This window comes from Macrobrachium rosenbergii, chromosome 28 (genome assembly GCF_040412425.1).
Source record: "Macrobrachium rosenbergii isolate ZJJX-2024 chromosome 28, ASM4041242v1, whole genome shotgun sequence".
Lineage (NCBI taxonomy): Eukaryota > Metazoa > Arthropoda > Malacostraca > Decapoda > Palaemonidae > Macrobrachium > Macrobrachium rosenbergii.
The window spans coordinates 27,162,192-27,187,500 of NC_089768.1; the positions used below are offsets into that span (position 1 = coordinate 27,162,192).

At 36.2% G+C, this 25,309-nt stretch overlaps 1 protein-coding gene across 2 annotated transcripts in view; it reads right to left on the bottom strand.

Annotated features, from left to right (window-relative positions):
* The window catches only part of Pde6 (phosphodiesterase 6), a 370,807-nt gene that overhangs the window by 78,685 nt on the left and 266,813 nt on the right, over nt 1-25,309 (bottom strand). For both annotated transcript variants that reach the window (XM_067130407.1, XM_067130406.1), the window contains one exon: nt 4,859-5,765. In XM_067130407.1, the coding sequence (XP_066986508.1) occupies nt 4,859-5,510 (652 nt within the window). In that variant the 5' untranslated portion in view covers nt 5,511-5,765. The remainder of the gene's footprint in view (nt 1-4,858; nt 5,766-25,309) is intronic.

Genomic DNA, 25,309 nt, shown 5'->3' on the forward strand with positions numbered 1-25,309 from the left:
AGTTTGTTTATTCCGGATGGGGTGGCTAAAAGTTATTTGTTTTAGGTGAGGGTGGAATACAAAGTTACTGTTTTTCTAATTTTCCCGGAAGGTGAAATATTTACCTCCCAAATGGTAAGACAGATCTTTTCTCGATATAAAACCGTAACCCATCAGGGGAAGCAACCCAGCTTAGGGGTCTCGCTTCTATAAGACTACTTTTGTTTCAAATAAAAGGAAAGTGTCAGGTTTATTACCGCAGCACATTGCAAACTGGGATTTCACTTGAAAGAGGATATAAATGGTGAAATAGCAGGGCTTTTGTTTTTTAGTCGTGCGGGTGAGAACCGTTTTATACATATATGTAAAAGAATTATCCTAACATTTACGTTCTTTGTTTATCGGATTACGAAGTTCACTTTTTATAGATTTAACGTAAGGGAGAGACTGAAATGTTAGAGCATCTAACTTGGCTTTTCTGTAGAACGAGGAAGATTTTAAGTTGGGTGTTAGCTGATATTTTTGCTAGACAGACTGTCAGTGTTAGGCAGTCGTGACGTAATCAAAAATTAGATACCAGAAATGACTGCTGTTCATTGTAGGTCTGCTTATTTACTGTTTATGGATTTATATGTGGTTAATGACAGATCTTTAAATGCTGACCTTGAGAATCTTGAAGATCTTTATGGTGGTTGTTTTTTAGAACCACATAGGACTTTCGTCTCAGAAGCATCTATGTTCGGTCATGTGTTGAGTGCAAACTACTTTATTTGAGTTCTAATTCCTATAGCATAAAACTTTACTGTTGAACTGTCGAAGAATTTGCTGGTTAGGAGTCGGGACAGAAGTGAATCTTTCATCATTAATTGTTTGCTTTCAGCTCCTAGTTGGAAACTGTAGGACCAGTAACCTTAACTTCACAGCATCCTCCTTATGTGCATGTATTTTCATATTCCGAGAGGCTATTTTACATTATATTATATATATATATATATATATATATATATATATATATATATATATATATATATATATATATATTGCTGACCAACCAGGCGCTGCCCGGAAAACCGCAGGACTCAGAAAAATTTTCCTGCAGCTCTTTGTACTGACTACCCCTTTTATCCAGAAATTACTGTTCTGACTCTCTTTTATCCATACGTTACTGTGCTGATTGTCCCATTTATCCATATATTACTGTGGTGGTTGTCCCTTTTATCCAGAAATTACTGTACTAACTGTCCCTTTTATCCAAATATTGCTGTAATGAATGTCCGATTTATCCAGATATTACTGTGGTGACTGTCCCATTTATCCAGGGATTACGATGGTGACTCTCCATTTTATCCAGGTATTACTGTGCTAACTGTCCCTTTTATCCAGGTATTATTTTCGTGACTACCCCATTTATCCATGTATTACTGTACTAACTGTCCCATACATTCAGGTATTACTGTGCTTTTTACCCAGGCATTACTGTGCTGATTGTCACTTTTATCCGGACTTTACTGTGGTGACTGGATGTCTCATTTATCCAGGTATTACTGTGGTGACTGTCCCTTTTATCCAGTTATTACTGTGGTGACTGTCCCTTTTCTCCAGGTATTACTGTGGTGACTGTCCCTTTTATCCAGGTATTACTGTGGTGACTGTCCCTTTTATCCAGGTATTACTGTGGTGACTGTCCCTTTTATCCAGGTATTACTGTGGTGACTGTCTCATTTATCCAGGTATTACTGTGGTGACTGTCCCTTTTATCCAGGTATTACTGTGGTGACTGGCCCCTTTATCCAGGTATTACTGTGGTGACTGTCACTTTTATCCAAGTATTACTGTGGTGACTGTCCCATTTATCTAGGCACTACTATTCTATCTGACCCTTTTATCTAGGTATTACTGCGCTGACTGTCCCTTATGTCCAGGTATTACTGTGGCGACTGTCCATTTTATCCAGATATTACTGTGGTGACTGTCCCATTTGTCCAGGTGTGACTGTGGTGGTTGACTCATTTATCTAGGTATATTACTGTGCTGACTGTTCCTTTTATCTAGGTGGTATTACTGTGGTGACTGTTCCGTTTATGCAGGTATTACTGTACTGTCTGTCCCTCTTATCCAAGGATTACTGTGTTGACTGTCCCTTTTATCCAGGTATTACTGTAGTGACTGTCTAAACCTTAATACAGAGTTATTAGTCACCGGAAAGAAAAGCAAACCTTGATACATAATTATTAATCACAGAAAAGAAAAGCATTTTCAATAATATATTTGTATGGTATCGAGTACATGAAATGAGGTGTGATAAACCCGTAGAGTTTATTTACCACACGGTACAAAGGGAAGGGGCTGGTTACGGGTTTGAAACCTACCCTTTTCGGTGAATTGATGGCCACGTGCCAAATTTTGTCTAGATTGGTCAAACGGTTCGGATTTCTATAGCGCACAAAGTTACAAACATACAAACATTCACTTTAATATATATATATATATATATATATATATATATATATATATACATATATATATAATTTATATATATATATCACTCTTGAGTTAAATTCCCAGCCATTTGCAATTTTTTTTATTTGTCGTTAGTCCACGTATCTTGATTACGCCCTCCCCTTTAAGAGAATGGTGATACCCGAATGCTATCGAAAAGTAAAATGCAAGTAATGTAATGTGTCGCATTATATTCCATGATTAATTAACCTTAATCTCCCCACAGATTATTTGTTTTTTTGGGGATCTCTCTCTCTCTCTCTCTCTCTCTCTCTCTCTCTCTCTCTCTCTCTCTCTCTGAAGATTACCTTGTTCGTATCTTCATTTATGACCGTAAAGACCCCTTTTGAAGTATTCCCTTTGTAGGAATAATGCGGAATTCTGCGTGGAGCTTCATTAGCCAGTGTAATTTAAAGAGAATGGGATCCCATGATGGAGTTACATTAATATAATCAACGCCCTACGTAAAACCTTCCATTGAAATATATTTAAACATTTTCCGCTTTATATATTTCAATAAACATGGATTACTGAGGTTTGAGTTTCTGAATTCGGGCATTTAAAAAGGGATTACTTTAACGTTAATCCTAGGGGAATGAATCTGATAGCATTTGAAGGGTTTCGAGTAATTGCTGTTATGAATTTCTTTTGTCATGGCAGTTAGTGACTTATCTCCAAGAGCTTAAGTAGGGTGCGTCTGTAGAATTCATGCTGTTAATATTTGTGATTCTTTAGTCTGTGAATTTTACAGCATATTGCATAGCAGAAAGCGATGTCACGTGTTAATCGCCCTCTCTCTCTCTCTCTCTCTCTCTCTCTCTCTCTCTCTCTCTCTCTCTCTCTCTCTCTCTCTCTTGCTGTTGTATGTCTATTATATACATGTGTGTGTGTGTATAATATATATATATATATATATATATATATATATATATATATATATATATATATATATATATAATATAGTTCCTCGTTGGACGGGTCAGTATAGTTCTCAGATAGCACTCTGCTGGGCCCACGTTCGAGTCTCCGGCCGGCCAATAAAGAATTAGAGGAATTTATTTCTGGTGATAGACATTCATTTCTCGGTATAATGTGGTTCGGATTCCACAGTAAGCTGTAGGTCCTGTTGCTAGGTAACCAGTTGGTTCTTAGCCACGTAAAATAAGTCTAATCCTTTGGGGCCAGCCCTAGGAGAGCTGTTAATCAGCTCAGTGGTCTGGTTAAACTAAGGTATACTTTATATATATATATATATATATATATATATGTGTGTGTGTGTGTGTGTGTGTGTATGTATGTATAATGTGTGTGTTTGAATGAACATATAATAAATGAATGAATGAAAAGAAGAGATTGTCAGATAGTATGTTAACAAGGTATGGGAAGGAAAATTTGTTGGAGACAATGGCAAAAGGAGTGGCCATTGGTTTATCAGATCGTTATTTGGTTTAAGCAAAGTTAGCGTATAATGGAAGTTCGAAGTTTAAGTTGAAGTGGGGAAAATGTAGCTGCATGAGTAATCAAGGCAAAGTGAGTTTGATAAACACGAAATGGAGAGAGCTCGTAAGGAGAAAATGGATGAAAAATGGGATAGGCTTGAAGACCGGAAAGTTGAAGGAGTGTACGAAGTGTGTAAAATTCCATAATGGGGCCATAGTCACCTGGAGGCGCCTATGGTATAAGGAGAGTGGGAAGAGGGAAGACTAATAATAATAAAAAAAGAATTTGTGGGGTAAGGAAATGAAAAGCTCATTTGAGGTGCAGTGTAATCGAGAAGTAGGATGTCCAAAAAGTTAAGTATACCTTAGTTTTAACCAGACCACTGAGCTGATTAACAGCTCTCCAAGGGCTGGGCCGAAGGGTTAGTTATTTTACGTGGCTAAGAACCAATTGGTTACCTAGCAACGGGACCTACAGCTTATTGTGGAATCCGAACCACATTATACCGAGAATGAATTTCTATCACCAGATATAAATTCCTCTAATTCTTCATTGGCCAGCCGGAAACACGAACGCTGGTCCAGAACTATACCGACCCGCCCAACGAGGAACTAGTAGGATGTCCAAAATGGTCTAGAGGGTGGTGAGAGAGAAGGTTAGAAAGGATTTAAGAGAGTTAATGTTGTTGTTCATCAAGGAAGTAAACGCAGAGGGAAAGTTTATTAAGCAGATGGATCGGGAAATAAAAGGTGCAAGTAGAAAAATGATGTCAGACGAGAAAGCAATCCTGAGTCAGTGTAGTTGGCAGTTTAATGATTAAAGGAGGTTGTACTATGACTATTTGGCATTGTAGCTGATTAATCCATCCAGTCAAATTCTGTAGTACAGCAACATATAATATTAAAGGGCTCAACCAAAAGCCAGATTTTGTACTTCTTACCTGTATTAATAGAGTATTGTGGATATATGGAGGATGCATCTGTTTCAAGCTCAGGATGGGGTGAAGTTGCTGGACTTGGAGTTAATGCAGGACCTTCAGGATCAAGTTCATTTTTCTTAGATTCTACTCGGGAATTGGCGATGGGGCTGTTAGGGTATGGATTCCCCTCCTCTTGAAGTTCAGACGCATTGGGTCCTTGGTTAGATTCAGGTGGGGAGGGTGTGGAGCCAAGGCTTCTTGAAGTCTGTTGTTGATCAAGATCAGAATTATCATCAGCACCTGAGATTTGGTCGAGGGAGTCTAGATGGTCCATATTGTCTGGGTTATCAGGAGTGGCACAAAAAAACCTGGAATCACAAATGACAGTGGTAGCAGAGCTTTCTGTTGTCTCTGTGTCCTCAGCTAAGCTATCGGCGTCTGGTCCTAACTCAACTGAGTCCATGTTTGCTGTAGTCCTAGACTGGTTTGAGTGATGGACGTACACACGACCATTGTGAGTGACATTGGAAGCTGTAGTGCCCTGTGACCTAGCGCTGCCTACTGGTTCCCTTAGCAAGGGAACCTCTTGAGCTGTAATTTGTGACGGCAGTTGGGGTTGCTGGGTGGCCTGGTTGTCGCTAGGTCCCCCGTCCTTCTCATCCTGGCCCTCCATGGTGACCTAGGAGCGGGTAGGTCACGTGGAGGCATCTGATCTCACCTTCACCAGTATGGCTGCCCTGCTCCCAGCCAATTAGGGTTCTCCATAATCACATAATGCGTCTTTTCAATGCGGTTCACTTCAAGGACCGATGTTTTTCCACTATTCCACTCTTGCTATGTTCTGTTGTTTATTCGCAGCTCAGAGTTATTCCTTGAATTTGCAGTCAACGGTGTACTACTTCAGTTTTTCCTGGCACTGAACTACACTCTGAAAAGAGAGAAAATCTGTATTAGTATATTAATAACAGTACTAGCACACGAAACATGAAGTTTTATCAGTCTACTTAGATTAAACACAAACGAACAGTGGGTTTTAAATAGATAGATATAGGTGTACTGCATATGTGTGTGTGTATATATATCAAATACAATTTTTTTCTGTTATATTTGCTCAGTATCAGTGTTTGTAAAATTTTAGGTTTGAAATTCCCTGTGCTCACATCGCTGCTTAAATAGCGAATATATTTGCTGATGCCCCTTTTACTGAAACAGTCCTTTAAATGAATTCAAACTATTATGCCTTCTCTGAAATACAGATATTAAAACAAGCCACATGCAATGGGAATACATTTACAGTATCTATGAAATAAGATGCTGCAATAACATTCATGAAACTGAAGTGAAACGCAATTCTCGTGAAGAGTTGTGGCGTAAAAGCTCATATAAATGCACATGCAAATGCTCACATATTATGATAGTTATGTCGCATCGGATATCCCGAATTCATTTTGATGGCAGGAATTTCGCTGCATGTTAGAGTCCATCGACGTGCATTAATTACTCGCGCATGCTCAGTCGCCCTACAACTACGTGACTCTATACAATGAAGCGAAGAGTGAAAGACGGCTTATTTGAGAAGCGATGACGTTTTAAATGTAGTACCGTCCTGCTGTATTTAGTCTCTCTCTCTCTCTCTCTCTCTCTCTCTCTCTCTCTCTCTCTCTCTCTCTCTCTCTCTCTTATGTATGATAATGAGGGAAATGAAGTTATACATGTGTTTCTCTCACCATCTCTCACTTGGGGGAAATTATGTATTCTCCCTACTAAATGAAGGGAATTTACTTGAACACCGGCATACACATGAATGATAGAAGAAAAATCGCGTCTTAAGAAAAGCCAAAGGTTTAAAAGAGAAATCGACGAAGGTGAGGCGAAAGCACTCGACTTTGTCGTTCACGTTATCGACATGATGCACAAGTGATAAGGCAGACTATTTTCAGTACAGACCGACGTCTTGCAGTTTTAGTTTCTTGCAAAAGGCAGGAACTGTATGCAACACAACTTACATGTTTTATCTGTTAATTGTTTTTTCGAGAAAAGCAGAAAGGGAATAAAAAATTTTACAGACCCACCTAGACGCGTGAATATATAAACTGGATGTATGAACAAATTTATAAATGATTCCAGGTCAAAAGTTCCCTTTAAGGTGAGGCTGTGATTTTTGGTGTTCTGCCATCCCCAACAAGGAATACACTACGTATTAATGTGAGTGTTAGCACACGAGACACTACAGTAAAAATGACTGATGTTGAACTTTGAAACAGTGATGGTGGGAGCGTTTGATCGGTTTACGCTTGCTAGCTTGAAGCCATTACTGTTGATAAATGGTTGTTGAGACTTTGGATTGACTTAAATTCTTCAGCTAAAAGTCATTAATGATGACTTAAATACTACGTGCTTGAAAAATGCTCTAATTTAGGGAAAATAATTTACTCTCATCAGTAACGAACGAAAACAGTTGAAAAGCTGTTGATGTCATGACGGCTAGGAACCATAATGTGTATTGTGTAACTATCGTAAAAAATCCTTAGTTTTTCAGTTGTTTTCTTACATTTTCAGGATTCATACTTTGTCCATGTAAGCACAACTGACGAGCTTTATATACCATCATCGCGTAAATTTAAGCTTGCCATAGAAAACAGCTTTACGCCAGAGAAGTAAATTTTTCCTGTTACTCGACTTTAGAAATGTTTTGGAGGATTCTCAGAACTATTTGCTAAATCTGAGTGAAATTCTTCTTGTGACTTGTTTCTGCATTGTCCTCTGAACAGTGTTGAATCAAAGCAAATTGTTCAGTCACTGATGTCTTCCTCTCTTCTACCGTAAGTTGATATTCCCTCTCGAAATCCGCCCATTTATCTGTAAAACAATATTATCGGGCGTCTCTCTTCCGTGTTTGAAATTGCTTTTTTTTTAATCGCCAGCTGCTTCTTTTGCAAGTGTTCCGGAAGACCTGGCCTTACATTCAGGCGGTCAAGTATTCCTGCGTGTTGTCACTATCTATCACCAAATAACTGGGTATTGAGAAATTTGCCTTCTTTTTCTCCTCGAGTCTTTTATCCTTCCCTTAGATAAGAGGTGAGTCTGCCTTCCGGGTTTTTTAGTTTAATGTCGAAATATTGAAAACTAATTTTAGTCCTAAAACAGCGTAGTTCACTGGTATAAGATCTGTAATTGCTGTAGGTTGCAAATATATCTATAATAGTTGGGCGATTCTGTGGCACAGGAACGTGCAGTTCAGCCCTTTAAAATACTCTGTTTTTTGTCATTTAATATTTTTTTTACGGAAACTATGAAGGACAAACATTGTTGAAGGCATAACGGGAAAGCCACGTTTTGTCCCTGTTCCCTTAATCAAGAACCGAGAATATTGGACATAATTTCCCAACTATTCAAGGCTTCTGAAGCCCTTTTAATATTGGGGTGCATTTATTATTTAGGGGACGGATTCCACCCTTGTGCAGAATCTCGCAAAAGTAGTTTCGCAACCTGCCCTACGTAATCTATGGTAGGTCATTTTCATGATAGGAATCGAGATGGAGGCTGGGAGGTAGTTTGTTTTGGTGTCTGTAAGCTGTTACATACTGAATTCAGTGTTATTGAACCATTTGATGAGAGGGATGAAAAACAACACTGCTACCTTGCCTGATATTCTCTTTTCTTAGGAGACGCTGGCTGTCACCAATTGTTCTTAGTATAAAGAATTAGAAGTTGTTAGGTTAACTTTTTTGATGGAATATAGTCGAATTTTTTTTGGTGAATTGTAAAATGTAATTAGAAAAAACCGGCTGAATTTATCATTTTTCAGAGATGGTAAAAAACACACAATATGCAGAGTAATATGGCGGAATAGTCAGACTCTTGTTACGATTACCTCCGGGAAATCAGTTCTGGATTATGGCTTTTTCAGGTCATTCTCCGTTTTAAAAAAATAAGGCCCTTGAGAACCGATATCGGAAAACCAGCTTCTTAAATTTTCACCGAAAAGATATGATTTTCTGAATTGGTCAGAAATTTAAATCATGCAAGTTCTTTACAGTGACATCGCACGAATGTACGTGGCTCCACATATACCCCCAACTTTGGGTGCTTGCAATATTTGGCGACAATGCGCGAGATCTAATGCTTTGTAGTGCCAGGCGCATCCGAAAATTGTGCAGAATTCGAGAAGTTAAAAGGGCATTGTGGTTATTGAAATTGCATACGTACCTGGCAAAAAAAAAAAAAAAGTGACCAGTAGATTCTATAAATATGCTAGTGTGTCTTTTCCTTTTGAGAACCCAGTGACTTTTTTTTTTCAGTAAGGTTTTTCTGAATCCTCAAGATAGATCATAAGGCCACGTGTAGGTAAGAAAGCTAAATTCGTTTCCGCACAAAAGCTTTGAAGATGTTTATACTTTCCTATTGAGTCTGGAAGGTTTCTCATCGAAATAGTTTGGTGGCTGATACCCACGAGTACTAAGATGCTTTGCATATGTTTGGAATTTCATAGGACTGATTAAAGTTCATTCGTTATAACAAGTTCATCAAGTCAGATAATAACATTATTCTTTCCTTGGGTTTCATTAAACTTCAAGGTACTTGAATATTGCAAGTCTAAATGTAATGAGGAAAGTTGAATCTAACTTCCACTGAACTTCATCACATCTAAGGTAATCAAGGGGAACTTTGAATACTTCAGATTACGGCGGTTAATATAGATGCTTTAGGTGTCATTGCGCAGTCGGTGCAACCGCATGAGTCACTATACATTTTCTTACGTAAAAGTATCTTTGAGAAAATGTAATACCCTTTCCTTTTTGTCACATTGAAGAAAATGTTTTTACTGCATTGTTAGTAATCATCCATTGCTGTGAGGTCTGGGAATTTTGTTTTTCAGGGATTTATAAGTATAACCACTCCTGCTTGTGTAGTTACATACTGTTTACCCTCGTTTACTTAGTATGTATGTTCGTATGAAGCATACAGTAAATTTCTTAACAACATGACCAGTTGAGGTTCGTGTTGGTCGTCGAATATTACATATGTGTATTTTAAGTTCATATGCCGTTTGAAAGGTAACCTTCACAGATTATATATTTGTCTCACGCACACACATGCACGCACGCACGCACGTGTGCGCGCTCATGTGTGCGTATGAGTCACAACCGAAGTCTTAAGGCTTAAGCCTTCCGTGGTAGGGGAAAACACGGCCCCTTGTTGACACGATGTGGCGAAATTGAGGACAGGTGAGGGGATCGCCAGATTGGAAAAAATAGGAACAGAGGTGTGATGAGAGAGAGAGAGAGAGAGAGAGAGAGAGAGTGAGAGGGGTGGGGGGGTGGGGTGGGGGTGAGTTTCTGTGTTGGAAAGAAAAGACGCAATATGAAGTTGATGGTGCCATGGGGTGTAGGTGAGGGGGGCGTAGATGGACAGGAGAGGAGGTGAGATGAAGATGCGATGAAAACTGATTATATGCCAAAGAAGGGTTGCGTGATATTAGGGATGAAGCGAACAGGGGGAACACTGTGTGCAGGAATGAAGGAATGGTAAGTTGGCCAACAATAGTGGGTAAATATAAGGCTAAATAAACAGGGAGATCAACTAGGGAGTGCATTGGCAAGGAAAAGGGGATTTCTGTTGACTTGATATTGTTTTGGAATGAAACTCTGGGGAGTATTAAACAGAGCTTGAACGAAACCATTGCAAATCTCTCTCTCTCTCTCTCTCTCTCTCTCTCTCTCTCTCTCTCTCTCTCTCTCTCTCTCTCTCTCTCAGTGCCTCCAAATGAAGACTGGTCTTCAATATATTTCGACTTCTTGAGCCCCGCCATGTCGCTTGCATTTCAATACTCGAAATTATTGTACATCCCGAATTACAATAAATATTTTTGACGATTCACATGTATAAATATGCGAGGGAAAGTGCAACGCGAGGTAGCTGAAGTATTATTATATCCTGCTTCCCTCCTCTCTCTCTCTCTCTCTCTCTCTCTCTCTCTCTCTCTCTCTCTCTCTCTCTCTCTCTCTCTCGTAACCACTGATCTCTTGACTTTATTCATCTTCTGAAAACTCTTTTGATCTTCCTCATAACAAAAGAGAGGTCTTAAGAGAAGAAACCCGTTCAAGTCTCTTGTATTCTTTTCTTTATCGGTGATACCTGGATCCTCTCTCGGTTAATTTCATGTCTTGAACGGAAAGAAAACAAGGGTTAAAGTGCGCTGGTTATACGTAATAAGATAGCATTGTGTACTCTTATTGGGTTGGACGTGGTAAGGAATATGCATAATCTCTAAAAAAAAAAAAAAAAAAAGAAGACATCGCTGATGCCTTCCAAAATCAAGAATATGAATGACGTTGATGGAATAGAATATTGATTAAGCGTTTTGTAAATTGTATCGCTTTTCATTGGACAGTGTCGCGGTAATTTGACATTCTGGCAAAGGTATATTCTGGAAGAGAGGTATAGACGAGAACGGGGTGTTTTTCTACCTGAAGTTAGATTTTAGATGATATTATGTGATCATTTTGTTTTCGTTGTCGACAAATGTGAATATTCTTATATATATATATATATATATATATATATATATATATATATATATATATATATATATATATATATGTATTATATAGATTATATATACATATATATATATATAGATTGTATGTATATGTGTATATATAGACAAATATATATATATATATATATATATATATATATATATAATATACATATATACATTTGTATATATTAATATATATACATATATATATATATATATATTAATATATATTCAGTATATATATATATATATATATATATATATATATATATATATATATATATATATATATATATATATATATATATATACAGTATATATATTTATATATATATATATATATATATATATATATATATATATATATATATATATATATATAAAATAATTAAGATCTTAAAGTTTTCTTTGGTAGAAAATGACTACCACTGGGAGAAATTCCACGATAAGAAACTTGACGTTCCGAACCGTAGAGGGTTTATTAGAAGTTTCGGAGAACTAACAAGGTTAATGTTGTCCATTAGTGAGAAATAGAGAGCGAGAGGAGGGGTGGGGACAGGGGAGAGGGTGACCACTGTCAAACTTTAGTGTTAGATGGAAAAATATCTCAAAATGGCTTGTGTAAATGTTGTTGAAACTAATGTTTGGCTTAACGAAGATTTAAGGTGGCATGATAGTGGATAGCTAAAAAGAAAAAGTTGTACGAATGATTTTAGCATTTATGGAGCTTATTTTAATGTTTGCTTTTATATAACCCAAATTTTGTGTGGTTCAGATCGAAGCTGAACTGACATTTGATAATTAAAAGGAAAATAAGCTGTTTAAAAGATATTTGCGTTCTTTAACGATTTAAATAAGTGGTAAATTGCCATGTTCTGTGAAATTAAACAGGCATGGTCTCCATCTGGTCTTGTCTTCAAGAGTTGAATGGATTGGGATCACTTTCTATAATTTGGAGAAAATGGGTAACATAATAATAATAATAATAATAATAATAATAATAATAATAATAATAATAATTATTATTATTATTATTATTATTATTATTATTATTATTATTATTTCAAACACCGGAATCAACAATTTCCTGAATAAGGATTAAGAATACTACTCGTCACGGCTTACGTCAAGGTACAGCATTACATGGGACATTTTATTATCATTATGAACCAGTATTATAAATGAAAGAAACAAAATTGGGTAAATATGGAAAGAGGGAAGAAGGCAACACAGAAAGAAAGCGTCTTACTCTCATGAAAAGAGAAAAGATTTTAAACACAGGAAAGGGAGAAAGAATATTTATGTGCCGTTAGTGGTTCACATTGCATTATTTGAGATTTGTTGGCTTGTGCTTCAGCGTTAAAGTTGTTACTTATAGAAAAATAAATAGGGGAAATGACAGTGAAAGTTTAATTTGGGCTTATTTAACGTGGCTGGTTACTGTGGTAAATCATTCATATTTTGTTTAGTTTCTCCCAATTCTATTCCTCATTTCGCTTTTCCGTTCCCATTACTCCCTTATCCCATTGGTATTATTCTTCCTCCTTCCAACAATTGTGAGCCAGGAAATGAAGTATAAAAACGAAGGTTAAATCAAATATTGAAATGGTGGCCGACGCTGTGGCAGCATCTTGGTCACTTTCCATATTGTCCAGCAATCAAGAGGGTATGATTCCTAAGGGACAGCGGCTACTTCGGAGGCCGCATCCTAGCCTTAAGCCTGTGGGCCATAGCCGAGTGGAGGGTCTCCTTGGGGTTGAACCCCTCCCACGCCTCTTCTGTCACTTCCTAAATGGCTGGAGAGTAGAGCATCCTCCTCAGTCCGTGTCATCATATTCTCCACACCTTGCTGGCAGCGCGCCAACGTTAATTCTCTGGATGTCTCATGAATTGTCGCAGTATAAGCTCCCTTCTCCAGTGGGCCCAGTCAGCCCATTTTTAGTCATTCATACGTAAATGTAAGATTTCACATTAAAATTGCATTATTACTATTCACTTACTATGTTGTTTAAAAGGTAAGACTCGCCAAAATAGACACCGTGTGAAAACACGAACAAGACTTTGAGTTGACTGGAAGCGCTTGTCTTGATATGGGATTGCCCCTCACTGCTCTGAGTAACCATTTGCGAATACTGGCAGGGAATAGAGAAAATTTGGTTACCAGATCTAGAAGGCTATTCTTCTAGATTCATGATTTGATATGCCCTCTCTATTATGGCATTGCCCCGGACCGGTGGGGTCGAGCGAATAGAGAATAATTGGTGAAAGCCTTGAAATAGATTGCGACGACGATATGAGATTACGCTTTTCCTCGCAAACGATATGAATCATTCCTCTTCAGAGGTATATGATAAATGCTTTTACCACCGTTTTACTGCTTCGTGCTACGAATGAATTCTTCTAGTTGCCTCTTTGGTATTACATTTGAGAATAAGGGCTTTCCATAGTCATAAACAGCGACTGTCACGTGACCGAATATTAAAATTTCAAGAAATCGTAAATCGTCTACCATTTAATGGTTTTCACGAGCCAGACAGAGGTTAAATGTAATTACCAAACTTGCATACTGGCCTTCCTAGCACATGATATGAGTATCCATCCTAAAAATGGTTGAGATCATTAGTACTAGATTTCATAGCATTTACGGGTATAATTCATAAACCGTGCATTTGATATTATTTATTTTTGGGGGCGGAGGTGGGCGCAGAAAATTCATATAGGTGACTGGTATATTAGAACACAATGGGAAAAAAAAGATCTTGCTCAGAAACAGTGAGAGTTGTGAAATATGAAAAGCTCAAAATGTTAAGTGGCACATGAAGCCAGGGAAAGTGGGATCACGTTCGAATGGAAATGAGTTCTCTCACCCCTCATTTACAAAGTTAGGAGAGCAAACATAATCAGACATTTTATTCTTAACAGCGATACATTTTCGGAGGATTTGCATATTAGCACGGAAAGATTACCAGTTTCCTGTTTCCGATATTAGGGAGGATTGATAGAGGGGAAGCGGTATCAAGATATTAAATAAAAGAGATGAAATAGGGCAGATTCAGTAACTCTAGTTACCATGTTAATTACCATCTTAATTATTTCCATCCCGGAGTGAAAATTCAGCGAAAAGAACATCATCAAAGGCCGTAGCTGTTTTTTTTTTTTTTTATCCTTTAATCTTTACTCTTCTCTTACTTTCTGCCTTTTCACTGTTACTGATTCTTTTTGGGACTTGAGCGAATTTTCGGGTGGTGCGAGAAGGGGTTATTGGTTTTTCGGAACCTAAGCCGACACTTGGTCTTCGGAGTTTTGCTATAAACCTGGCAAATCAAGGGTATGTGGCAGATTATAGTAAGCCTCTCTCTCTCTCTCTCTCTCTCTCTCTCTCTCTCTCTCTCTCTCTCTCTCTCTCTCTCTTTCTCTCTCTCTCTCTGGGATTTCATCATTATAGTCAGGTATAGATGTTTAGGTTTATGAACATTTCAGCAATTTTAGTGAAATAAACCCTTGACTTCTTGATATTAATTGCAGCTGCTTCCTTTTATTTCCTTTTGATTATTAGAAGGATTACAACGTGTAACTTGACTACCAGTTTATGAAGGAAAATGATTTTTCCTTCCTTGAAAGCATACCGGTGCCAGATGCACGGGTCTGTGTGTAATGTCGTCGCAAGAATTCCGAGACTTTTATAGAAAAGTTTATAGACAGTGATGACAGACAGCTGTCTGGAGCAGTGTTTGCCTGATATCGGGCGAGAGATTGACAGGTGTTAGTTTGACTTGATAGGGATCCAGTTTTTACACATTTTCTAAACCCCCTTCACTGCAGGTTTTCAGGCCAGTGAAAGAGATTTTTCGAAAACGGCGAAAAAAATATCCTTCAAGAAAACCACCCCAGTTTTTTTTCCCATTTTCGGAAAGCGAATTATGTTGGTCAGATTAAGGGTTTCACTTCTCTAGTTGTAAGGAACTTTAATGTTAAAAATGAAAAATTAAATGCATATTTCAGAAGTGCTTAATTTGGAATATTTGTACATTTTGATTTTTAAAGTGTTATTAATGATTTGGATCTTTTCAGACCTTATTTTGTGGTTTTTTCCATGTTATATCTCTTTAAAACTTATTAGCTGTTTACTTGTTTTAATTCACCCTTGGTCTTGATTTTCTGTTATGACACGAAATCCCGACTCACTTGGTAAATCTTCTAGTTTCTTCTTTCTCATTCCTCTGCTCACCTTCATTTATCATTCTCTGACATTTTTGCTTACCTTTGAGATTTTTTGGGGCCTAAGGAAAAACACGGTCGGGCGGAACAGACTTATTTTTTTAGGCACACTTAATCAGATTTTTCTCCCCGGCGATCTCACATTCTTAGGATTGGAGTTTTATTTTTTTATTAGGTTCAACCTCACCATCGTGTTCACTCTTCATTTTTGAGACTACGTCGTTTTATTTACTTTATTTTGTCTGTAATCGGTCATGTTCAGTGGCAGTATTATAATTCTCCCTTGTTTGCTAGTTTCGTTTGCGTTTTTTTGTATAGATATATATTTTTTTTATTAATTTTAATTGTTACTCTTCGTATTCCCTTTTAAATCTGAACTCAGTTAAGTGTGTCGATTAATTTGATTGGAAATTTTTCATTTTTATTGTCTTTTATTTACAGTTGCGTTTCCCCTTTTTTCACATAACATGCTGTCGCATTGTTTCTACATTTCTTTGTTTTTGCATCATTCTCCATCGTCATTCACTTTATTTTCATCTTCACCTATTTTTTCCTCTTTCTTTTCGTTACCATTCCCTGTTTACCTTTCTGGTTTGTCCCTGTCTTCCCCCCTTACCGATTCACTTTCTCTCTCTCTCTCTCTCTCTCTCTCTCTCTCTCTCTCTCTTTCTTTTAGTCGAATAGTTTTTGATATTTGTTCCGTCGCTGCTTTTTTGCCGTTCGAATTTTTTTTCCCTGTTTGGAGATGTCCTTAAGTGGGATTCCTTGACTCTTGATGTTGTGCTTGTACAGTATATTGCGTCTTACATTCTCTCGTGTATCTTGCTATTTATATGATTGTTTTACTTATGAAATGTATTTGTTGACGCGCATGGGAAGCTTTTCCGTCGATGCCAATACTTTGTTCTTCCCTGTTTTCCACTCGTTCGTGCTCCTTCTCAGTCTCCTCTTCAATCTCTTCGTCAATTCGTATTCCATTGTACGAAATTCATTTTTGACTCCCACCCTTCTCCCTTTGTTATCATTTAACACTTGATTGCTTTTGCCTTTGTTTCTCCTTCGCCACTTTTTTTTTTCCAGCCAGTTGACGATAATTTGATTTTTCCCGTCGTTCATTTCTTTCGGAATATTGACATAATATTTTTTCATTTTCTTGCTATTACTAAAGATTGCCTCATAATATTTTCTCATTTTCTTACTATTACTAAAGATTGTGTCGTATAATTTGGCGTTAACTTTATGCTGTAAAAGCTGGTTGTTGTGTTGAACGCTTCGTTTGTTTTAGAAATTTTCAATCTTCTGTCTTACGGATCCAGAAGATCTTCAGAGCTCTCAGTCCACTGACACAAGACTGCATTCGCATCTTGAAACTCAAATCCGTTGTACCTGGTTAGATTATGTGATCTTTTTGTGATTATTTACAAGAACTTTGGGACCTCATACGCTCAACATTAGGTATCGATTTCAAGTGTCATACAAATAGCTTTGAGGAATTGGGAGGTCTGATTAAAAAAATTAAATTAGTATATCAGACTGAGTCCATAGATCGTTACTACCTCATATAGGCAAGCCATTGTACGCTGGACCTACTGCACTCTTTTGCACATATCACTAAATAAGGAAAGAGAGAGGACACACAATTATTTAAATAATATTAAAAGTCAGTGTATTAATTTGTTACCGACAAGCCAGAGAAACAATTGTTAGGACGCGTCAAGATATTATAGATAGGATGTAGTTGCGTGGTGTCCTTGCTAGTAAGATATGAGGACGCCATGTCTTTGTCAGGCAATTCCCTCGGCATCCAAAAATCAGCCTCCGACTTTTTTCTTAGTTTTATTTCTCTTTGGTATGACACGGTCGTTCCATCTTCTGCAGTCAAGTTCTCGTTGAAGTGTGAAAGAATGTGGAACAGTTTTTTGAGCGTGAAATGTCAATCTCTCTCTCTCTCTCTCTCTCTCTCTCTCTCTCTCTCTCTCTCTCTCTCTCTCTCTCTCTCTCTCACGCGCACACACACACACACACACACACACACACACACACACACACACACACATATATATATATATATATATATATATATATATATATATATATATATATATATATATATATATATATATATATATATATATATATATATATATATATATATATATATATAAGATGTTTAAGAGTGATAATGTTCAAATATATTTTCAACTTATGATTGTACGTCAAACTCAGGGATGCACATTCCTACACCAACGTAAATTAACACTCCTGTAGGCCGTAATTTTATCCACTATAAATTTTGGTTATCGGGATCCAAACGATACCTCACAGGTTACTAAGAGACAACCTTCAGTCACAATTTTTGTGCAGAGGTAATTTTCTCATTTGTCTACCAGATTCTATGTTAATGGTGCGCAAAGATTCGGTTTCCAAAGCCCGGTGTACATTCGTTGAATGCTCACCTTTCGCCAGATTTGCGTAGGAATCCACACAATATTTTGCCTCTTCATCCTTTAACAAACAGAAGAACAAACCAGACCCAAACTCACCTTGCCTGAGGTAATTGTATGAAGTCAGGGACATTGAATATTTTATTTTCAATATTAGGAGTTTTACGACGCCAAGATTACTCGCTTATGATTATTATATAACAATTTAGTGAATATTTATTCAAGGCCTGCAAATTTCTCTTAATAATAGAACCTGTGAAGCTTAACGAAGGTTATGAAGTGCGTAATATAACAATAAACTTGACCCACGGAACGCGTGGAATGATGTCATTAACATTGTTGGAGGATACGCATAGGCGATTATTAACTTTTGCTAAGATATTTTTATACTGAATTTAAATCTTGTTCTGATACTATCTGGAAATTGCCTTTTTAACGAGGAAATTTATTATTGAATAAAAAGGCTGTAAGTACACCTTAACTTTCTTATTAAAGTCTTCTCCTAAGTTAGCATTTTTCCATTAGTTTTCAATCAAGATGAGAGGAGTTCATCCACTTGATTTATTTTTTCCACTTGATTTGTTAAAAAAAATCGCTGATATCGTATTTTTAACTGATGACGAAATCAAGGTTTTAGCCCTACAGCGGCGTCCTTAGGTCAACAATTTTTTTTTTATTCGAAGGCCACCTTTGGGAAATCTACCAAACTAGCAGATTCCACACAAGTTATCAGTTCTTGGTAGACTGGTTTGAAATGAAACGATGTTATAATGACCTGCATTTAGGTAGGTATATTTGACGCATTTATTTTTATATGGTCTTTTAAACGGATTCCCTTTCCATGTGATTGTGGCGTTGGCTCCAAGATATTGTTTGGTTAGGGACGTTTGTTTACCCTCCGTTAGATATCGTTCCCATTTTGGTTGAGGGGAGATGTTATCTAAAGATAATGGTTTGGATCATTATTGCAATAAAGCGCTGTTCGGTTGGTTTCCACTGCAGGATTTTCTTTCATTTTGAGATCGCGGTTCTTTTTTCCTTTCTCCATCCTTTTCTTCATCTGCAGGATCTGGTTTTGTTGTTGTAGTTTTCTTGTTTCATATGACATTAAATTCCATGCACGATATAGTACAGGTAGTGTTTTCCTGTTTGGAAATTATATGGAACTGAAAAAAATTATATTTTGCAGGTTTTTTTTTTACACTGATAAGTTTTTGTTTTTCAGCCTATTTTTGACTATTATTACTTTATACAAGTTTTTTTCGTTAATTTGATAGTTTTTGTTTTTCAGCCTACTTTTTGACTATTATTACTTTATACAAGTTTTTGTTTCAATTTGATAGTTTTTGTTTTTCAGCCTATTTTTGACTGTTATTACTTTATACAAGTTTTTGTTTCGTTAATTTGATAGTTTTTGTTTTTCAGTTTTTTGACTGTTATTACTTTATAAAAGTTTTTGTTTCGTTAATTTGATAGTTTTTTGTTTTTCAGCCTATTTTTGACTGTTATTACTTTATACAAGTTTTGTTTCGTTAATTTGATAGTTTTTGTTTTTCAGCCTATTTTTGACTGTTATTACTTTATACAAGGTTTTGTTTCGTTAATTTGATAGTTTTTGTTTTTCAGCCTACTTTTTGACTATTATTACCATACAAGTTTTTGTTTCGTTAATTTGATAGTTTTTGTTTTTCAGCCTATTTTGTTTATTACTTTATACAAGTTTTTGTTTCGTTAATTTGATAGTTTTTGTTTTTCAGCCTATTTTTGACTGTTATTACTTTATACAAGTTTTTGTTTCGTTAATTTGATAGTTTTTGTTTTTCAGGGGATTTTTGACTGTTATTACTTTATACAAGTTTTTGTTTCGTTAATTTGATAGTTTTTTTTTTTCAGCCTATTTTTGACTGTTATTACTTTATACAAGTTTTTGTTTCGTTAATTTGATAGTTTTTGTTTTTCAGCCTATTTTTTACTATTATTACTTTATACATTTTGTTTCGTTAATTTGATAGTTTTTTTTTTCAGCCTATTTTTGACTGTTATTACTTTACACAAGTTTTTGTTTCGTTAATTTGATAGTTTTTGTTTTTCAGCCTATTTTTGACTGTTATTACTTTATACAAGTTTTTGTTTCAGTTAATTTGATAGTTTTTGTTTTTGCCTATTTTTGACTGTTATTACTTTATACAAGTTTTTGTTTCATTAATTTGATAGTTTTTTGTTTTTCAGCCTATTTTTGACTGTTATTACTTTATACAAGTTTTTGTTTCGTTAATTTGATAGTTTTTGTTTTTCAGCCTATTTTTGAATTACTTTATACAAGTTTTTGTTTCGTTAATTTGATAAAATTTGTTTTCATATTTTTGACTGTTATTACTTTATACAAGTTTTTGTTTCGTTAATTTGATAGTTTTTGTTTTTCAGCCTATTTTTGACTGTTATTACTTTATACAAGTTTTTGTTTCGTTAATTTGATAGTTTTTGTTTTTCAGCATATTTTTTACTATTATTACTTAGTTTTTGTTTTTCAGCATATTTTTTACTATTATTACTTTATACAAGTTTTTGTTTCGTTAATTTGATAGTTTTTGTTTTTCAGCCTATTTTTGACTGTTATTACTTTATACAAGTTTTTGTTTCGTTAATTTGATAGTTTTTGTTTTTCAGCCTATTTTTGACTGTTATTACTTTATACAAGTTTTTGTTTCGTTAATTTGATAGTTTTTGTTTTTCAGCCTATTTTTGACTATTATTACTTTATACAAGTTTTTGTTTCGTTAATTTGCAGACATAAAGATCAGTGCCACGTAACTGAAATGTGCTTAACTAGTATTCAGCCTAGAGGTAAAACTATTGACTATTGTTAAGTACTTTTTCGTGAATGTACTTTATGTACAGCATTACAGCCATTGCCTTTTATTGACTCTTCGCGAGTGCCTGACCATTCTCAGCTCTCACATCTAAATATATCAGCGCTTTTCGAAAACGGTGACAACAGTTGATAATAATTGGATTGGTCACTGCTTTGTTCTTCGTAATTGTTTTTCCTTTCTTTTGTTGTCTGAGGCTTCTGACAATAGTTTATGCTGCCGGCCTCTGCTGCTAAAGATATCTCTCTACAATGTTTATAGAAGCCGTTGAAGTCTGGGGGTGAAGAGACAGTCGTTGTGCCGAGGGCTGGATCATTGTTATGTTTTGACGGCTTTAATGTTCGGTTATTTCGTTGCTAGGCGCATGGATTTCAGAGTGTTATAGGTAAAGGCAGTTCAGATTCCGCGTTCATTACTTAATTGCAGTTTTATCGAAGTATTTTCTCAGGTTATTCTTGTAAGAGGAATTTATATAAATATAAATTATGTATATGTATATGTATATATATATATATATATATATAATATATATTTATATAAAATTCCTCTTATAAGCATATATATATATATATATATATGTGTATATATAATATACATATACATATGTATATACATACACATACACATACACATACACATACATACATACATACATACATACAACTGTACATATACACATACACATGCAGGGTGTCCATAAAGTCATCTGGTGAACATGGAGGCCAAAACAATGGGCCATCTCTTCCACTCCAGTTGTTAGGGACTTTCTCATTTAGAAACTGCGTAAATTTGCAGAGCAAAGTGACAAGTTGCACCATCTTGTTGAAAAACTGTATTCTCTGTAAGCCCTAATGGTTCAAGCTTAGGAATAAAGTAATTTTGGAGCATTTCTAAATAGACATCACCATTAACAACACGTCCTTCAAAAAAGAATGGCCCTATGATTCGATTATTTCCCAAAGCACACCAGACATTAATTCTGAGAAAATCTCTTTCATGCTCAACACATTCACGTGGCTTGTGAGCTCCTCAAATCCTTGCCAATAAAGTGGAATGCTGCTTCGTTAGGGAACATTAAATGATCCAAAAATGTATAATCAGTATTAATTCTTTCAATGAACTGATAATAGAAAATAAGTCTTGTATGATAATTCTTTTCTTCAGAATCTTATGCACAGTAGATTTTGAAAACCTCACTTCCAAAGATGCTCGTCTTCCACTCTTTCTCGGACTACTTTCGAATGATTGTTCTACAGATCCTACAGTTCTTTCATTAACTCATGGTCTACCTGACCGTGGTTTATCAATGACAGAACCTGTTTCCTTGAATTTCATCTTCCACCTGGCTATGCAATGGCTGTGTGGTGCTTCTTTATTGTATTAGGTTGTAAACCTTCTTTGGACAGACAGCGACAGTACATTTTAGCTCAGCCAATAAATAAAACTTCAGAAGTACAGAAAAACTAGACAGGTCAAGCTTTCTTATCCTTTTTACAGATTAATTCTATCATTTAGTTACAGATTTTTAAATTGCACCATGACTTTATGGACACCCTGTAAAATATATATATATATATATACAAGTATTTTATATATATGCATATATATACTATTATATACACCCTATAATATTATATATGTGTGTGTGTGTATGTGTGTGTGTGTGTAACCAAGAAACACATAAAAGGAACACAAGTAAAAGAAAAGTAATTAAAATGTACCATTAGGTGGGGAATCAGATTCACCGTTTTTGTTTTTTCCGACTTGATTAGAAGCTTTATGATAAATGATGGCCATGTAATGTAAGTATTGTGTAACTAATCAACAGTTTTCATTATTTTTGTCGTAATCAGCTACCTCAGATCCCCGTGTTTGGGTAATTACACATTTATTATATACCCGTGGTGGGGTAGCGCCGTCAGTGCACCTCATGCCGGACACTGTAGGCGTTACTTAAGGCTCTTTGCAGCGTGCCTTCGGCCTCTAGCTGCAACCCCTTTCGTTCCCTTTACTGTATCTCCTTTCATATTCTTTTTCTTTCATCTTATTTTCCACCCTCTCCTAACAACTGATTCATAATGCAACTGCGAGGTTTTCCTCCTGTTACACCTTTCAAACTTTTACTGTCAAAGTCCATTTCAGCGCTGAATGACCTCATAGGTCCCAGTGCTTGGCCTTTGGCCTATATTCTATATTCAAGTCATTTATTATATATCCCCTAGTAGCTTTTCGTATTTTGTTCTTATTTATTTACGCCCATTTGTCGTCTGTCGCGATAGTTACTGCTGTGTAAATCATCTCCAATAATGGTCAACATGTCATTTCTTATTACCTTGAACACTTTTAAAAATATATATATAACTTCAAAATAAGAATTTATGAAAACAAAAGGATTGACAGCTGAAAATTTAGCCCAGATTAAATGAAATTTCTTGGAGGTTTCCCGGGAGGTGCTAGTGAGAGCATAAATCGACTTTTATTTTTTTTTTTTTGTTCCCAACACCGTCTCTTCTATTTACTTTTCCCACGCTCTCCTTCCTTCCTTTACCTGGTGTAGGCAGGTAGCTAATGATATCATGATTTCTCAGGTGGCAGCTTTTAATGCGATTGGGGGAATGAGAAACTCGGATCTTTCTTTCTCGTTTCTTTTGCTCCTTTCCTTTTGTTATCCCATGTATTCCCGGTGCAACCTTCCCAGCCTCTCTCTCTCTCTCTCTCTCTCTCTCTCTCTCTCTCTCTCTCTCTCTCTCTCTCTCTCTCTCTCTCTAGGGACGTGGAGAATAACTTTCGTCTGTCGTATTGCAAGTTTTTTTGGTGATGTTCATTATTTTATATTAGCTTCCTTCGATGTGAAGTTCGGCTGCTTTCTTTTGTTTCTTTTATTTGTTCTTCGTTTTTTATCCAGCATCGTTATCCTTATAATCGAAAGTAATTTGAATTCACATATGATAGTTCTGAAGAGAAGAGAAACAACTATATTACAATTTTCAGCAATGAGTATAGTGACTGAAGAAATAAAATTCCAGTTGAATAATTTTTTTTTTTTTACCGACGGAGATTCAGCATTGTAGGAGCTAAGTCTACCAAGGCTTTTTCTTGATGAATCCACTCGCGCTGTCTTTCATCTTTAAAGGAAAGTTGCAAGAATAGTAAACAGAGACGATGAGAGGGTGAATAATTGATGTTTTTGTCTCTGCAGTTACGGAAATTTGGTTCTCTCACCAGTTGTTTTTGTAAGGCCTGTAAATTAAAGATTATTTTTACGTTGTAATTTTGTGGCTTTCCTCAAAGCGGATACCTGATTTAACTCTCTCTCTTCTCTCTCTCTCTCTCTCTCTCTCTCTCTCTCTCTCTCTCTCTCTATGTATATATATATATATATATATATATATATATATATATATATATATATATATATATATATATATATATATATATATATATATATATATATATATATCAGGTCAGAGCAAAGAGCTGTAAACCCGACAATTTATTGAAAGCTACACCACCCAGATATGTGAGAAAGGTATTACTCTCTTTCCCTGACATCCCACCTAAGTGAAAAGCGCGGCTGCCATTGTCTTCAGGAGATTAGTGTATCTCTGCCGTTTTAAGGGGCTTTTCCGTCGACCAACGGATCCACAACCCTCTACTGGGTGGCCCTCGCCTTGAGGTACATTACTTCCCAAACCACTGGCGCTTATTAAGAATGCATTTTCCATTTGTACCTCTTATTATCAGTCGCAGTTTCCAGTAAGTGTGCTGGCTTTAATTACGTGGTTAGCGTTAGCCGCAGAATGAGGTTCATTCACCACTTTGGGGTGCATCGTCTTCCCCAGAGGATTCACATCCCTCCATTAGGCCCCACATTGCCGTCAAGTAAGGTGCACTAGAATCCCCAGCCATCGGCACTTTCTAAGGAAGCATCGGCACTTTCTAAGGAAGCTTATGACACCAGATTTAATAAACAACAATAATTCTAAGGAAGCAGTCATAAGGTACTAGGTTTGTCATCAACGATTTAGCATTGATCGTTGCCGTTTCCCCCCGAGCCACCCCATGTTATTGGAAACGGCATAATTTTAAAACGGTGCATAGCATTGTTATAAACATCACCAGTTTGTAAGGCTGGTCTGATGAGCGAAGTTGTCTGTTAGCTGCCGCTTATTTATTTATTTTTTTTAGATAAATTGCTTTTCCTCTCTCCCCATGTTTAACCATACACTTGGTTTTGGATATCAGGTTTTCTCCTCCCTGGTTTGTATTACTTACATATCTCATTAGCTGACCTGTCATTTTCTGTACCTAAACGCTAATGTGATGACGTACTTTTTCTGTTTTATATAGCCTTTTTAGTTGCTTGACTGCATGTCAAGCAGTCAGGTGGTCGTCT